This window comes from Macaca nemestrina, chromosome 17 (genome assembly GCF_043159975.1).
Source record: "Macaca nemestrina isolate mMacNem1 chromosome 17, mMacNem.hap1, whole genome shotgun sequence".
Classification (NCBI taxonomy): domain Eukaryota; kingdom Metazoa; phylum Chordata; class Mammalia; order Primates; family Cercopithecidae; genus Macaca; species Macaca nemestrina.
The window spans coordinates 88,971,269-88,988,524 of NC_092141.1; the positions used below are offsets into that span (position 1 = coordinate 88,971,269).

At 54.8% G+C, this 17,256-nt stretch overlaps 1 protein-coding gene across 5 annotated transcripts in view; it reads right to left on the reverse strand.

The window, feature by feature from the left end:
• The window catches only part of LOC105469266 (TBC1 domain family member 16), a 96,294-nt gene that overhangs the window by 63,626 nt on the left and 15,412 nt on the right, over positions 1-17,256 (reverse strand). For 4 of the 5 annotated variants that reach the window (XM_071081776.1, XM_011720113.3, XM_071081775.1 and 1 more), the window contains exons 2-3: positions 11,796-12,038; positions 8,904-9,501 (exon numbers count right to left, since the gene is read on the reverse strand). In XM_071081776.1, coding sequence (XP_070937877.1) covers positions 8,904-9,501; positions 11,796-11,976 — 779 coding nt within the window. In that variant the 5' untranslated portion in view covers positions 11,977-12,038. The remainder of the gene's footprint in view (positions 1-8,903; positions 9,502-11,795; positions 12,039-17,256) is intronic. The other variant, XM_071081774.1, reaches the window with a different exon arrangement.

Below are 17,256 nucleotides of genomic sequence, written 5' to 3' on the forward strand. Positions count from 1 at the left end.
GCTCTCAGGGCATCCCCGGGCACCCTGGTTGGCCCACGACGGGGATCGGTGATTTGATCCTGAAATTTGGGAGGAATGGAGGATGCAGCCCTCCCAGCTCCAGGCCATCCCACCTCTGAGGTCTCTCTGGGACCCAGCTGTCCCTCCCCTGGGTAGCGGCAGCTCCTGGATATCTGTGTTGCACCCACCCCTGGTCCCCGCTGCTGCTGGAGTGGCCCCTAAGACATGCACGGCCCACCCTCCCCACTCACTCCTTGCCCCCCTCCTTGCTGTCTCCTACCCTGGACCCTCTCACGTGCCCTTCTCTCCACCCCTGCCTCCCACTCCCTTCCTCGTCCCCCGCTTTGCGTCCCCCTCTCTCCTGCTCTGGGCTCTGATTTGCTGGGCAGCTGCTGCACCCCAGAACCCCGGAACAGAGACGGGAAGGGCAAAGCGCGTCCTGATTCGTGTGCCACCGCTCACTTCTTTGCCCATCTCTAGGAGTTTCTCATCTGCCTCGGGCTTGCCTGGAGGGTTGGGCAGAAAAGGAATGGCAGGAAACGCAGAAGGGATCCAGAGCCTGAGCAGACCTTTGCGAGGCCAGAGTGACACCCCCAGGGCCTTCCATGGGAGCTCCTGCAAGGATGCTTCCCAGCAATGGGTCCTGGCCCACCGAGCGCACTGATTCTAGTTTATTCTGAGACTGGACTCTTCCCTGAGAGCCTCATTTCTGTCCTCTGTGCTGTGTGGGAGGACAGGGGCCGTTACACCAACGATGAATGATAACGCCATTAATAATTCAGCCACTGCTACTGATACTTGATCGACAGGGAGCCTGTTCCTCCTAAAGGCAAAAAGCACTTAGATGCCGTTTATTTCTGCCTTGCATGCCCTGCGGGGTGGGCCGGCACCTGCCAGGGAAGCCATGTGAGGTGGGGAATAGCCACCCCTTGGGGTCTGCTGTCTAAGCACTGGTCGGCTCCTGGTGAACCATTGTGCTATTGCCCCACGACGGCGGCCACCCTGAGGGAGTAAAGGGGCCTTATCTTATCATCTTATCTTTCCCCCATTACTTTTGTCAGAATTTTTCGGGCCTGTCCTGCTGGGAGGGTTGCTACGTTTCTAGGGTCCACCTTCCATCCTCCCAGGAACATTGCATCCAGTCCTGTGCTGTCGGGCACGGAAGCCTCCCGCTGTGACTATCAAACTTCACATTCATTGGAGATAAAGAAAGACCAAAGTCCAGTTGCTTGGCCACATCTGCCGTGTTTCCAGGGCGTGGTGACCACACACAGTGGGGCATAGGCACAGGACCGCGTGCACTGCAGGACGCTCTGCTGACAGCACCGGCCCAGGCACTGGGAGGGCCCCGCGAGGAAGCACGCGGGCACGGTGGCGCACGTAGGGAACAGCACGCGGCCGTGATGGGATCTCTCCAGAGAGAAAACTCAGGTCCCAGCAGGGTTATGGAGGAGAAAGTCTTCTCTGCTTGCAGGTGGGCTGGGATTTCAGCAGGAGAGAGGAGAACATTCCAGCTGCAGGGAGCAGGGTGGGAAGCGGCGATGCTTGGGGTGAGGTGTCCAGTTTGTGCGCAGGAAAGGGCAAGAGGAAAGAGGGAGGGCAGGGGGTCCCAGCAGGACCCCGGGGGTGGGCAGCACATTGTTCCTGGCCCTTGCCCACCTGTGGCCGCACCAACCCACCTGGACTAAGTCTGACCTGGCAGGAACTGTATGACAGAAACCACAGTAATAAGTGGCCAAACCCTGAGGCCAGGCCACCCAGCCCCTCCCAACACCCAGACACCATCTTGCCTAGACTGGCTGCCTCGAGAACACGTGCTGGGAATGACAAGAGGACCTGGGGAGAGAGAGAAGGAAACACTCACTTCCCCAGGGGGAGGCCCCGCTGGTGGCACGGGACCTAAGGTGGCAGGGCGGTGGCACTGGTGTCACTGGAAGGACCTCAGTGACCAGCTTGCCCTGGAGGCCTCTTCATTAATTAGCAAGCATGAGGGGCAGTGGGAGATGCTAAACCCGCCCAAATGTGCAGGGTTCTCCCTGTCTGTCTATTTTTATACATTGGTTTTCATCTTAAGCTTAATATAATCACAGAATAACATTTTTGAAAACAGAAATTTCTTTTTAAAAAGTGCTCATAATCACACTAGGCTAACATAAGGACACATCTTCCTCTCAACCTCTGCCATCCACTGCCGTGGCCACTGATCACAGGTGCTATTCCAGTTTATATTAATCAAGGCCAGGCACGTGGCTCATGCCTGTAATCCCAGCACTTTGGGAGGCCCAGGCAGGAGGGTCACTTGAGCCTAGGAGTTTGAGACCAGCCTGGGCAACACAGTGAGACTCTGTCTCTAAAAAATAAAATAAAATAAATGAACTGGGCCTGGTGGTGCACACCTGCAATCCCAGCTACTCAAGAGGCTGAGGTGGGAGGATCACTCGAGCCCAGGAGGTCGAGGCTGCAGTGAGCTGTGATTGTGCTGCCGCCACTGTACGCCGGCCTGAGCCATAGAGTGAGACTCTGTCTCTAAAAACGAAATTTAAAAACATTTTTAAATTAAAAACAATTTTATTAATCCGTATTATGCAAAATTAAAAATTCGGTTGCTCGGTTGCACTTGCACCATTTCAAGGGTTCAAGAGCTGCATGAAGCCAGCAGCTGCTGTGCAGGATGGCGCAGACCTGGGTTCTGTCTGTCCTGGCAGAAGCTCTGCTGGGCAGCCCTGCTGTGACAGCCTCATCCGCACCTCAGGCGTCTTCACATAGTTTAACTGCAATGTGCAGAATCATAACCTGTTTCTTGCTTTGTGTCTGATTCACTGTAAATTGCTACTCTGCAACACAGCATGGACTATTTGACAGTCCTTGTCAATCCCACATCTTCTATCTGGCAGCACTGAGCTTCTGAACCTTTTATGGGTCACAGACCTTTTGGGAAGTCAGATGGTGCCCCCTCCTCATATGAAAAAGGTGGGGTAAGATTTCAGGGGCTTGTGAGCCCAGGTTTGGAAACTCCCTGATCCAACAGAGGGACCTTAGAGAGACCTTAGTCAATCTACCTCCTCTGCTGTTGGATTCTTACGATCTGCCCCTTTTTCTCCACTGTAAGGAATACCACAATGAACATCTTCATGCAGATGCTTTTGTCTTTCTAATTTTTTTTTCTTTTGAGACAAGGTCTAGCTCTGTCACCCAGGCTGGAGTGCAGGGGTGCCATCTCGGCTCACTGCAACCTCTGCCTCCCAAGTTCAAGCAATTCTCTTGCTTCAGCTTCCCAAATAGCTGGGATTACAGGCACATGCCACCACGCTGAACTAATTTTTGTATTTTTAGTTGAGACGGGGTTTCACTGTGTTGGCCATGCTGGCCTTGAACTCCCAACCTCAAGTGATCTGCCCGCCTTAGCCTCCCAAAGTGCTAGAATTACAGGCTTGAGCTACATGCTGGCCACTTTGGCCTTTCTCTATGTAATTTGGATTCTTTCTTAGGATGAGGTCCAGAAGAGACATTTTCACTTAGGGAGCAGAATCTGGTATTTATTTTGTTTTGTTTTGACAAGGTCTCACTCTGTCACCCAGGCTTGAGTGCACTGGTGTGATCATGGCTCACTGCAGCCTCCACCTCCCAGGCTCAAGCAGTCCTCCTGCCTCAGCCTCCGGAGTAGCTGGGACTAAAGGTGTGCACCACCACACCCAGCTAATTTTTTTTCTTTTTTGCTAGAGACGGGGTCTCTCTATGTTTCCCAGGCTTGTTTCAGTTCTTTATCCAGGTCATCAATGCACATCCCCAGGGCAGGGCCAGTGGAAACAGTGCCGGCCCCATGGTGCCCCGTTTTTCCATACCCTCACCCAACTGGCCTTTTAGGCTGGAGGGTACCTTCCAGCACAGAAACCAAGGGCAGGATGACCAGTCGTGCCTGGTGGTCACCCTCCCCAGCACACCCCAGAGCCTTGCTTTCTGACACTGAGGAGGGTACAGGACCAAGACAGCCCAGGACTCACCCCTGGCTCGGGGAAGCCCAGGGTCTTGGGGTCTCAGCGCCAGGAGGCAGGACTTCGCACTGGCACAGCAGCTCTCCTTATCAGTCCATCCCCCAAGTCAGCCTTGAATACTCACTTGGTCAAGGATTTCCAGGCCGTCGCTGCACTGGGGGCTGGGGGTTCCAAAGGAGACCCCTGGGTTTGGTAGGTGGGCTCACCCTCCAGGCCCCACCTGGCCATACTCTACAGGTAGCACACGAATGTGGGCAGCCCAGGGGACGCTTTTCTAACCCCTCCGCTCTTCTGTGAACTACTTGCCAAATAACCACGTACCTGGGGGACCCTCGGCCCCGCGGTGGGTGGGGGCGTTGTCTATCCTGGCCAATCCCAGCCAGACACGCAGCCTGCACGTGCAGTTCTTCAGATCCACCACTAGAGGGGACCCTCGAGCCGGTCTACCTGCTCTGCCCTCCCGGGGGACTCAACCACACAGTGAATTATTACTAGACGTCCCACCCCTCAGAGTGGCGATGGGTGCACCCGAGTCCTCACCAACACCCCTGCGGAGTGGCCAGTCCTCTGGGGGCCTCGGCCCTGACGCCCCTCCCCACCCCAGAGCACCAGGCGCACGCTCGCTCTCTCACTCGCGCTGTCTCTCTGTCTCTGTCTCTCTCTCTCTGTCTCTCTCTCTCTCTCTCTCTCTCTCTCTGAGCCCCTTCACAGCAGGGGTTCTCAACGCTGCCTACACTTCAGAAACCCCCAGGAAGTTCAAAACATTCCCATACCTGGGCCCCTACTCCAGCGATCCTGGTTTAATTGGTCTGGGTGCAGCCTGGGCATCAGGATTTGTAAAGCTGCCCAGGGCATTCTCACGGGCAACTGGGCTGGGGACGCCTTCTCTACAGCGTCTAGGACAATTAACCACCTTAGCCAAGATCTCCAGTCCCATCACACGAAGGCCCGGGGGATGGGGAGGGAGCAAGAAGCGCCACCTCTGCTTCCTGCGTCTACCACGTTGTGGGGGCCAGAAGCACACAGAAGCAAGGGAAGACTAGGGAAATGCAGATTCCAGGGCTCACCCAGCCCCTTTCGGAATCCTTGTCTGCTTTTCTTTTCCTTTTTTTCCAGACAGGGTGTCTCTCTGTCACCCAGGTTAGAGTGCAGTGGCGTGATCACAGCTCACTCCAGCCTCCACCTCCCAGGCTCCAGCCATCCTCCTGCCTCAGCCTCCTGAGTAGCTGGGACCATACGAATGTACCACTATGCCCAGCTAATTTTTACGTATTTTGTATAGAGACGAGGTTTTGCCATTTTCCCCAGGCTGGTCTTGAACTCCTAGGCTCAAGCGATCCACCCACCTTGGCCTCCCAAAGTGCTGGGATTACAGGCATGAGTCACAGCGCCCGGCCTCTGTATCTACTTTTTTTAAAATAAAAAGAAAGCTCCCAGCAGTCTGTCTTGGAGACAGGCTGTTTTCACAGCCTGGACCAAAGCACACACTTCCGGAGGAGTGAGGAGAGTCCCATCCACATCCACCTCGTCCCAGCACAAAGCTGCACCTCACCACATTCAGCGAGCCCCGCCTGGACCCGGCGGACACAGGCCTGAGGAGTGAGCCGCACCAAGCCCGCCGCCACGTGGCCAAGAGGCATTTTCTGAGCCTTCATCAGGAGCAGGACCAGGCTGCGGTAAGCACCCCCAGTCACGGTCTCTGGGTGGGGATGAGTCCCAGGCCAGGCTTGCTGACCCCATGCCCCAGGCTGGTACTCAACCCTCACGCCAACTCTGCCCTACAAGGGGATTCTTTTTTTTTTTTTTTTTTTTTGAGACGGAGTCTCGCTCTGTCGCCCAGGCTGGAGTGCAGTGGCCAGATCTCGGGTCACTGCAAGTTCCACCTCCCGGGTTTATGCCATTCTCCTGCCTCAGCCTCCCGAGTAGCTGGGACCACAGGCGCCCACCACCTCGCTCGGCTAGTTTTTTTGTATTTTTTTAGTAGAGACGGGGTTTCACCATGTTAGCCAGGATGGTCTCGATCTCCTGACCTTGTGATCCACCTGTCTAGGCCTCCCAAAGTGCTGGGATTACAGGCTTGAGCCACCGTGCTCGGCCTACACGGGGGTTCTTGGCCCCATTTCACACCCGTGAGGAATCTGTGTTTTGGACATGGGAGGTAACGGCCACAAGATCACACACAACTCGGGTGATGCCAGGACTGGAAACAGATCTGTCGGGCCCCAAAATTTGCTCCTTCACCACCATCTGCCTCCCAGCAGTTGGGGACGGACAGGCGGACGGGGTATCTCAGTGGGGGCTCGAGTGTCAGAGCAGAGAAGGGGGCCATGGGGAGTGCCCTCCTCAGCCCAGGGTTGGGAGGAATAGAGAAGCCTCCACCAAAAGCTGACATGAAGGTGCCCCGCCCCAGGAGCTGAGTCTCAAACATACAAGCTGGCCGGTTAGGAGACAGTGGGAGGAAGAAGCCCAGGCCGAGGGGATCCCTGGCCAAAGGCATGAGGCAGAGAGAGCCCCACGAGATCTAGAGGCAGAGAGGATGACGAACTTGGAGGTGTGCACAGTGCGGGGGCAGGAAGGGAGGTGGCATCGCTCAGCAGGGCCAGATGGTGGTGGGCCTTCGACCCCGAGTGAAGGAGATGACGCTTCATCCTGAAAATGATGGGAGGCCCCCGGCGGGTCCCAGGCAGAGGGGCAGCTTGGCTTCCAGAGTGAGTGCACAGCACCCCTGTCCGCTGCTCACTGATGTCAATACACCCCTACCCTCAGTTGTGACAAAAAAGTGTCTCCTGGCATTGCCACACACCCCCTGGGGACAGACTCGGCCCTGGGTGAGAATCACTACTCTAGAAGAACCTGGAGGCACCTGGGCATCAGCGTTGTATAAAGGTTCCCCCCAGGAGCACCCCACATGCAGCCAGGTTGGAGAACCAGCAAGGCGGAGGGCAGGGAAAGGGGAACCGGGGTGCATTCTTACAATACCCCCAGAAAGTGGACATTACCAGCCTCATCTTACAAACAGGGAAACCGAGCCTCCAAGAACAGAAAGAATTTCCCAGGTTCGCACTTACCAGGGGTGCCAGGACTCAACCAGCACTCAACTCCCTAACTCCTAAACCTGAGCTCCCTACGAGACGGGGCTGCTGGACAGAGCGCTGACTGGCCAGGTTCTGGTTGTGGTTCTGCCATGGAGTCCTCAGCCCCAAGACCGTGGGCCAACCCCACCACCTCTCTGGGACACAGCTGGGACCTTCCCCTCGCCTGGGCCCTGGGGATGCGGGGACATGGGGACGCCCGCGGGCTCTGCTGCACTGTCGGCCTGGCACCACCAGGGGGAGCTCCGACTGAGTCCGGCCAGCAGGACCCAGGCCAGGACCAGCGTTCGGTCCCCATCCCCCACCACCCCCTCGGGTTCCCTGGCCCCTGACGCCACCCAGCTCAGCAAGCCTCCTGGGACCTGGAGTCCTCGGTCACGGCTCCTTTTATCTGCACTCTCAAATAATTGAGATGAATGTTATCAGTTCACCCTGGGGCTCTAATGGACTGCATCTTACTGGAGGGATAAAATCAGGGAAGAACCTGTCCCACATGTCCCCCAGTCACCCCCGCTGAGGCCAGCACAGCCTGTGCCCCTACGTCATGCCCTGCCACTCCCTGGCTTAATCGGCCTGGGGTGACCTTTTATGCTGCAGCCCTGGGGCAGACCCAGCTGGGTTCACATCCCAGCTTGGCCCGGGCACTGGCTGGGTGATGCCTGGCAAGTTGCTGACATTCTCTGAGCCTCCCTTTCCCCTTCGATAGCAGGGGATAAGATGAGGGCCCACCTCACAGGGCGTGGGGCTGTGGAAAGCACACACGTGTACCATCCACAGCCCGTGGTGTCCAGCGCCCAGGCGAGGCCTGGACCACCCACGTCCAGCATGCGCCCAGCTCACACCACGAGCTCAACAGTTAATGACCTGCTTGCTGACTGATGTCAGTTCTTACTGTTGTCTGTGGTCACCACCATTATTTGCCTAGAAATCTAATGAGCATAAGGACCACGGCCAGGGCATAGGAAGGGGCCGTGGAAGTTGGATGCACGGCCCCTGTGCTGGCTCTGGGGCTCCATGCCTATGCGACCTCACTGGCACTCACCCCAAGGCCATGAGGACCCTCGTGGCACCATGCAACCCTCCCCACTCAGGAAAGTCTCTTTGGGTTCCAAGACCCAGGGAACTCCCCACAGGGCATGGGTCCAACTCTAGCTCCTGCAAGCGTGGCCACCAAGGAGTCCAGGTACTCCGGCTGGACTCCCCGGGGTGCAGAGCAGCTGCCGAGTCAAGTGAATATGGTCAACACTGCCCCGGGACTACGTTCCATCCTCCACAGCTATAAGAAAGAGGGAGGCTAACACCTCCGGGGACCACAGGGGGCCAGGTCACGTGCCTGGTGGGCTGCAGGGCAGAGCGGGGAGCTGGGGACCAAGCGGAGCAGCACATCTGGGCTTAGGCCAGCCCTACGCGTGAGCCTAATGATGCCACCGGGCCTCGCAAGCACTTGCTTGAGGACTGGCAATCTCCTGCCCCTCAGGAGATGGGAACAGAAGGGACAAGGACTCCTGGGGGCTTGGCCTTGGTCAGGGACCTGTCAGACCTGGCAGGGCCTGTTTAGTCCTAGTAAGGCTCAAGGAGAGAGAAGAATGTGGATGCCCCGGCGCACCCTTCACAGTCCTCTCAGTGGAGTGGAAAGTGGGGACTCCCTGCTGAAGCCCTCGCCTCGGGGAGGGGCTCCTGCCATAGCCACAGTCACAGGCAGGTCGGGCAGATGCCTCCAGCGCTCACCTAGCATCACAGGTGATGCAGGTGACTGCTTCCTGCCCAGGTCAGGCCTTGGGGGCCTCCCGAGAGCCCACACCCAGAACCAGGAACTCACCTGCTGTCGCTTTCCAGAAACACGGAGCCGCGGCTCTCGGCCAGTGCCGCGCTGATGGGCGAGAGGCAGAAGGGCGAGGAGAAGGCATCTGAGTCTGAGTCGAAGGAGCTGTCTCTGCTCACGCCCTCAGCTGACAGTTCCAAGGAGCCATCCTCCTCCCCGGCCTCGGGCCGCAGCTCCTGCGCCTCCTCGGTGACATCCTGCGGACTGACTGTCGACAAGATCCCAGAGGGGCTGCGCGCAGGCTGCGAGGCTGGCTGGGCACCATCCACCCCCAAGCCCTGAGCCAGCTTCTCCTCATCCTCCAGCGCAGGGCTGGCGAGCACGCCGTCCGGAATGCTCTGGGTCACCACCAGGATGTCCTCATCTTTTGGGGTCAGGGTGGGCCGCAGCTCCGTGGGGGAGGGCTGGTGGGAGGCTCCTGAGCTCCGGGTGCGCCGGCCACGAGGGCGGGGTGCCTTGCGAACGGGGGAGCTCTCGGGCGTGATGTAGCGTAGGGCCTCCTCGTCCTGCCTCTGGATGCGAGAGTTGGGGACCCACGCCAGGATGAGGGTGGCTCCCAGCATCTCATCCTTCTCCATGTACAAGCACAGGTAACCTGTGAGGAGCCAGGGGGACGGTGTGTTAGAGACCAGGAGGCTGTGGATGAGGCCCTTGTGGCACCTTTGGCGAGCTGCTCGGAGAGGCCACCGCCCTTCAGTAAAGTGCCAGTCCGGCCTCAGATACAGCCTGGCCCTGAGCAAAAACACCAGCGGGAAACTGGGGAGCTTGAAATGAATTCCAGCTACGCATGTTTTCTAAGAACACACGTCCAGCAGATCCAGGGGGCACTGGTCCCCAAGCACCAGCTTGCCATGCACCTTTCTTTTTGGTTTTTGGGTTTGTTTTTTTCCTTTGAGACAGGGTCTCACTCTGTGCTTCAAGCTGGAGTGCAGTGGCACAATCTCAGCTCACTGCAACCTCCACCTCCCAGGCTCAAGCAATCCTCCCACCTCAGCCTCCTGAATAGCTGGGACTACAGGTGCACACCACCACACCCAGCTAATTTTTTTGGTTTTTTTTAGAAATAAGGTTTCACTATGTTGCCCAAGCTAGTCTCAAACTCCTGAGCTCAAGTGAACCACCCACCTCAGCCTCCCAACGTGCTGGGATCGCAGGCGATGAGCCACCCGTTCAGGCTTGCCATGCGCTTTTCCAAGTACCAGGGGCTCTCCCTGTGTTCAGATCCCCAACCCTGGCCCCAGGGCTCACCTGCCTAAGGCCTCCCTGTCTGTGTGAGCCCAGCAGCCCAGGTGCCCAGCTTCATGGCTTTACAGCACTGTTAGGAGGGATGGAGGCTGGAGACTTCATTCTATTGCACAAAAAGAATTCATCCAAGCTGGGTGGTATTTGGATCTTTTCCAACCATGAGTGGCACTCGTGGCATTTTTAAAATGCAGGTTGTTGGAGGAAGGGGCCACCTTTAGAGGTGAGCATTGGCGTCACAGACGGGGTTGCTGGGGACATGGAGAGGAGCAATTTCTCCTGGGCCAGAGCAAGTGGGTGAGTGCTCAGTTCTGGCGGGAGGTGGCATCTCCTAACACACCATCAAGCAGCTTTGGGATATCCCAATTCCTGGGCCTCCACCACCCAGTCTCCAGGTCTCCACAACTCAGACCCCTAGAATCTCCTAAGCACTGCTCCTGTTGCCAAGAGAAGCTGGGAAATGTGGGGAATGTCAGCCAGCTGTGCATTAGGGTAACATGAGCCTGAGGCTGAGAAGTGTTTCCACATCCTGGAAGCACGCAGCTTTGAGATCAGCAAGAGGGTCCGAGACAGCTGCTCCCCGGTCTCTCTCTCTCTAGAAGACAGGCCAGGCGACCTCCGGGTCAAGGGGCCGCATCGCCCAGAACCTGCACCCCTTTCTAGGGCACTCCAGAGAAGCCCCTGCCCACACAGCCGCAGCCAACCAGCCAGTGGCTTTAAAGATACACTTATCAAGGCAGGGGGACAGAACACTCGCTTTAAATGTTTCATTGGCATTGGCGTAATTTAAACTTTTGTCTTGTTTTAAAATGTATTCGGTATTCGACTGAAACATAATTTGTATAAAGTGCCCAGATCTCACTGTAATGTATAAGTTTGTTTTTAAATAGAGATGAAGTCTAACTCTGTTGCCCAGGCTGGTCTCGAACTCCTGGGTTCAAGCAATCCTCCCACCTCAGCCTCCCAAAGTGCTGGGATTATAGGTGTGAACCACCGTGCCCAGACGATAACTTTACTATTTTGCCATCTGTCTGGGCCTTCTGTCTGTACTCTTGCCCAGGCCAAGCAAATGTCAGGGTGTGCCAGTGCAGGCCACAGTTAGGCTGCAGGGCCCTGAAATATCTTTTTAGCAGCCAGGGAAGGGGACGGCAACAGGAAGAAATGAGAAGAGTCCAGAGACTGCCCTGCAGCCCTACCTCCACCGCACACTGGCACTGTGCAGCCAAGAGTCCCTCAGCCTCTCTGAACACCAGCGTCCTTACCCATCTAAAAGGCCTGCTGGGGCCCTGGCCACGCCCATGAGGTGGTTGTGCAAATTAAATAAAGCAACAGGTGAACAAAGCAATGCATTTATTTGTTGCAAGTCATTCACACGAATGACAAGGGGCCAGGCAGGCCTCAGGGATCATCTTTTTGTCCCTCCCTCTGGAAGCAGCAGGGCTGAGGGACTCACCCAGCCTGCCATGAGCCAGACTTAACACCCCCAGACCCTCCTTCCGGGAGGACAGCTGCAGTTAGTTACATGCTCTGGAAAAGGAACCAAACACACTTGTCTCTCTTACGTGCTGTGGCCCAGGGCCTTGAGAGCCCTCACTCAGAAAATAACCTGGGCTCTGTGACCCTGGAGCCTCGCCTGCCCTGGCTCACCTGGGTGGTGCTCCCCCAGCCCCTGCAGCCCCTCCGGCGGGTGCACGCAGACATTGTTCTTGGAGTAGATGATCTCTCCATCCAGGACACAGGGGGACCCGCTGCCGCTGCCAGCAGGGGTGAGGGTCAGGAGGTCCGAGGCTTTGGAGGAGGCCCTGCGAAGGAGGCGGCCCAGAGACATTGCCGGGCAAGTGTTTCCATCCTCCGCACGCGTCAGCCCAGGCAGGGCTCGTCAAGACCTGCCTGGGGGAGGAAGAGAGAGGAGATGGTCAAGGTCGTGGACTTGCGTCCTGTCTCACAGCAGTACGTGTCGCCTCGGCACCCAGTGGGTACTGGTTAACCACAGGGGTGCATCCTGCTGGTGCCCAGCTCTATACGGGGTAGGCCACATTCTCCACCTGGGCCAGGCCACCCTGTCCATCGCAGGAGGCTGAGCAGCGTCCCTCGGCTCTGGATGCCACTAGCACCTCCCTTCCCAGTATGACAACCAGAACATCTCCAGGCTTTGCCAAATGTGCCTTGGAGGACAAAATCCCTCCCACGGAGAACCACTAAGCTACAGGAACCCCGTTCCCACCTCAGCAACTTCACAAAAACCTCCAGGCGTTCTCTTTTCCCAGTTTCCCACCTGCGTCAGCACAAGTGAGCCCTTCCAATTCATTAAAAAGAAATAGGCCGGGCGCGGTGGCTCAAGCCTGTAATCCCAGCACTTTGGGAGGCCGAGACGGGTGGATCACGAGGTCAGGAGATCGAGACCATCCTGGCTAACATGGTGAAACCCCGTCTCTACTAAAAAATACAAAAAACTAGCCGGGCGAGGTGGCGGGCAACTGTAGTCCCAGCTACTCGGGAGGCTGAGGCAGGAGAATGGCATAAACCCAGGAGGCGGAGCTTGCAGTGAGCTGAGATCCAGTCACTGCACTCCAGCCTGGGCCACAAAGCGAGACTCCGTCTCAAAAAAAAAAAAAAAAAAAAAAAGAAATAAACAGGCCAGGTGCACTGGCTCACGCCTGTAATCCCAGCACTTTGGGAGGCTGAGGCAGGCAGATTACTTGAGGTAAGGGGTTCAAGACCAGCCTGGCCAACATGGCGAAACATCACGTCTACCAAAAATACAAAAATTAGCCAGGTGCAGTGGCGGGTGCCTGTAGTCCCAGCTACTTGGAAGGCTGAGGCAGGAGAATCGCTTGAACCCAAGAGGCGGCGGTTGCAGTGAGCTGAGATCACATCACTGCACTCCAGCCTCGGCAATAGAGCGAGACTCTGTCTCTAAAACAAGAAAGAAGGAAAATTTATAAACCAAAGGATTAGTATCCAGAATATATAAAGAACTCCTATAAATTCATGATGACTAAAAATACTGAGGATGAGGGAAAGGGGAGCTGTCACCAGTCCTGTCTCCTCCAAGGCGGGAGCAACATGGCAGGATCTGGCACCACTGAGAAGGCCCAAAGCCCCCTGAAATTCCTCTATTAGGAAATACCTAAGGGTGGTTCCTCAAACTGCAATTTGCAGCCCTATTGTAGATCCTGAAATCAATTTAGTGGGTCAACACCAGCATAAGAAGAAAAAAAGAAAAAAAAATAGAAAATGCCCTTGAACCCTGGCCATAGGTAGGCTCAGCACTGTGTCAGGGAACTTCTGCCCCATGAGGACACACCAGTGTGGGTAAGACAACCTGGGACGTATGAAATGTATATATAATGTGTGCTGTGACCTAAAACATTTGATGACTCTGCCTGGAGAAACCCAAGGAGACACCTACTCAAATGCTTTGCAGCCAGTTTCTACCAAGAAAAACGAAACCACTGAACCTCTAGATAGCAGATAAGAACCAACTAGACTTCTGTACACACGTGGAGCTCACAAACACACACACTAAGCCACACCAAGGAACGACCATGTCAGTGAAGAGGCAGGCACAGCCGGGCACAATGACTCATGCCTGTAATCTAAGCACTTTGGGAGGCTGAGGCAGGCGGTTCACCTGAGCTCAGGAGTTCGAGACCAGCCTGGTCAACATGGCAAAACCCCATCCTGACTAACAATACAAAAAAAATTAGCTGGGTGTGGTGGCACGAGCCTGTAATCCCAGCTACTCGGGAGGCTGAGGCAGGAGAATTGCTTGAGCCTGGGAGGTGGAGGTTGCAGTGAGCTGGGATTGCGCCACCACACCCCAGCCTGGGCGACAGAGCGAGAGTCCATCTCAAAAAAAAAAAAAAAAAAAAAGGCAGGCACAGAGCCATGCTGCATCCTGGTCACTGATGGGAGATGTCCAGGACTTTGACCACGGCTGGGCTGCATGCGGGCCAGCTTCACAAAAGTCTGCAGAGTTTGGGGGTCTGGGAGAGGACAGCCACAGAGGGGCTGCACCTTCATCTCTTTGAAGGAAGAAAAGGCTTGAAGCCAACATGATAAGAATTAGCAACTGGGAGTGAATAAACCAAATGTGGTACAATGGAATATTATTTGGCCTTAAAAAGAAAGGAAATTCTCACTGGGTGCCTGTAATCCCAGCACTTTGGGAGGCCGAGGTGGGCGGATCACCTGACGTCAGAAGTTCGAGATCAACCTGGTCAACATAGCAAAAGCCCGCCTCTACTAAAAATACAAAAATTAGCCAGGTGTGGTGGCACACACCTGTAGTCCCAGCTACATGGGAGGCTGAGGCAGGAGAATTGCTTAAACCCAGGGGGTGGAGGTTTCAGTGAGCTGAGATCACGCCACTGCACTCCAGTCTGGGTGACACAGCGACACTCCATCTCAAAAAAAAAAAAAAAAAGAATTAGCAACTGGGAGTGAATAAACCAAATGTGGTACAAGGGATGATTATTCTGCCTTGAAAAAAAAGTCTGACGCCTGCTACGGCATGGATGAACCCCGAAAACATCGCGCTAAGGGAAACAAACCAGTCACAAGAGACAAGTACTGCACGATTCTACTCGTGTGAGGTCCCTAGAGTAGTTAGGTTCATAGAGACAGGAAGTGGAACGGTGGGTGCGAGGGGGTGAGGTGGGGGGAATGGGGAGGTCATGTTTAAGGGGGACAGGACTCCAGCTTGGGAGGATAAAAGCGTCCTGGAGATGGACAGTGGCAGCGGCTCTGTCCACTGACTACACTGAATGTACTCAATGCCACCGAACCTGATACTTAAAAATGGTTAAAGTGGTAAGTTTTACCTTGGATGTATTTTACCACAATAAAAAATTAAACATTATCAACTGGCAGAGGGTCTCCAGGTATATGATCTTGTTCTTTGAACTTTCTGCATTTTTTACATTTCTCCAAAGATCCAGAGCTGGTTGAGGGTGGTCCCTAAATCACCTCCTTTTCACCCCCAGCACTTGGCGAGGCTCTGGGACAGAGGGTGGGTGGGTAGGGGGGGTCCCCGCTGGCTCAGCAGAACTGGCTCCCGCCCTGGCAGGAGGCAGGGGGCAGATGTCAGTGGTGGTAGCCACCGTCCCAGGACCAGGCGGTCAGCGCTGTCTGCCTCTCTGCTTCCCCTCCTCTGACCCCCTCCGTGCTTCAGCCTCCCGCAACCCTGTTTGTGTATTTCCAGTTGTCTCCATGGCTGCTGACTTCTCAAGCACAATATTCCAAAGATGTTCCAGCCAGCCCAGGAGTGGCCTTCCCATTCCCGTGTCTTTCCTCTGACAGATCTATCACTCCCGTCTCCCCATCTCACAGATCCCAATGTCAACATCACTTCTGAAAATCACCAGTTCTGGGGGTGGGGACCCAGCTCAGATTCTCACCTCCTCAGCCTTGAGCCACAGACGCCCTCTGCCTGATCTCGACCATCTCCAGGGCCCTCATCCACTCGGCTCTCCCTAGCCCACCCCTTCTTAGGCCCCCTCAACCTGTCTAATGAAGGCAGCAGCAGAAGTCGGCCCCTTGGTGCAGGGGTCAGCAAACTTGTTCTGCAAAAGGCCAGAGAGTAAACGCTTTGGACTCTCTGGGCCAGAGAGTCTCTGTGGTGACCACTCAACTCGGCCTTTGGAGTGCAGGAGCAGCCACAGACAGTAAATGATGGGCATGACTGTGACAGTGAAGCTTTACTGATAGACACCCAAGCTTAAATTCTAGATCATTTTTCACATGTCCCAAAAAAAATTCTTTCCATTTTTTCAACCCCCTTAAAAAACGTAAAAACCAGCCGGGCGCAGTGGCTCACGCCTGTAATCTTGGCACTTTGGGAGGCCTAGGTGGGCGGATCACCTGAGGTCAGGAGTTTGACATCAGCCTGACCAACATGGAGAAACCCCGTCTCTACTAAAAATACAAAATTAGTCAAGCATGGTGGCACATGCCTGTAATCCCAGCTACTCAGGAGGCTGAGGCGGGAGAATCGCTTGAATCCGGGGGGCGGAGGTTGTGGTGAGCCGAGATCGTACCACTGCCCACCAGGCTGGGTGACAGCGCAAGACGCCATCTCAAAAAAAAAAAAAAAAAGTAAAAATCATCCTTAGCTCATAAGCTGCACAAACAGGTGGAAGGCTGGCTTTGGCCTGTGGGTTGCAGATGGCAGTGCCCTGGCATAGACCATCTGAGCAAGTTCGGGGGACTCTTCTCCACCTATCCAAACCAGCTCCCGGCCAACCTCTCCAGGAAGCCTTCTGGCCACTCCTGGCCTAAACACTTCATCCCACACAGTGACATATGACAACTAAGTGATGAAACTTTAAAAAAAAATCACACTGCAAACTACAAATCAAAAACCGTATTGTCCTTCCCAATAATCATGTGGAAAAGCTGTGTTCTTTCTAATGTTGTCTAGAATATTTTTAGAATTCAAGAATTCTTCAAGAATTGCAAGGTCAGTTAATAAGCCCTGCAAGAAAATTGTTCCCTGTCCTCTAGACCAGCCATGTCCAACAGAAACACTGCAGGAGCCACAGATACAATCTTAAATTTTCTCGTAGCCATAGGTTTTTAAGAAAAAAAAAAAAAAAAGTGAAATTAATTTTAATAATTTTTAGCATAATACATCTAAAATATTATTATTTCAGCATGTAGTCAATATGAAAAGAATATTATTATTATTATTATTTTTTGAGATGGAGTCTCGCTTTGTCACCCAGGCTGGAGTGCAGTGGCGCGATCTCGGCTCGCTGCAAGCTCCGCCTCCTGGGTTCACGCCATTCTCCTGCCTCAGCCTCCCGAGTAGCTGGGACTACAGGTGCCCGCCACCACGCCTGGCTAATTTTTTTGTATTTTTAGTAGAGAGGGGGTTTCACCGTGTTAGCCAGGATGGTCTTGATCTCCTGACCTGATAAGCCGCCCTTCGGCCTCCCAAAGTGCTGGGATTATAGGCGTGAGCCACCACGTCTGGCCTGAAAAAATTATTAATGAAATCTTTTACATTCTTTTTTTTCTTTTTTTTTTTTTTAGAGACAGGCTGTCACCCAGGCTAGAGTGTAGTGGTGCGATCACAGCTCACTATATTCTCAAACTCCTGGGT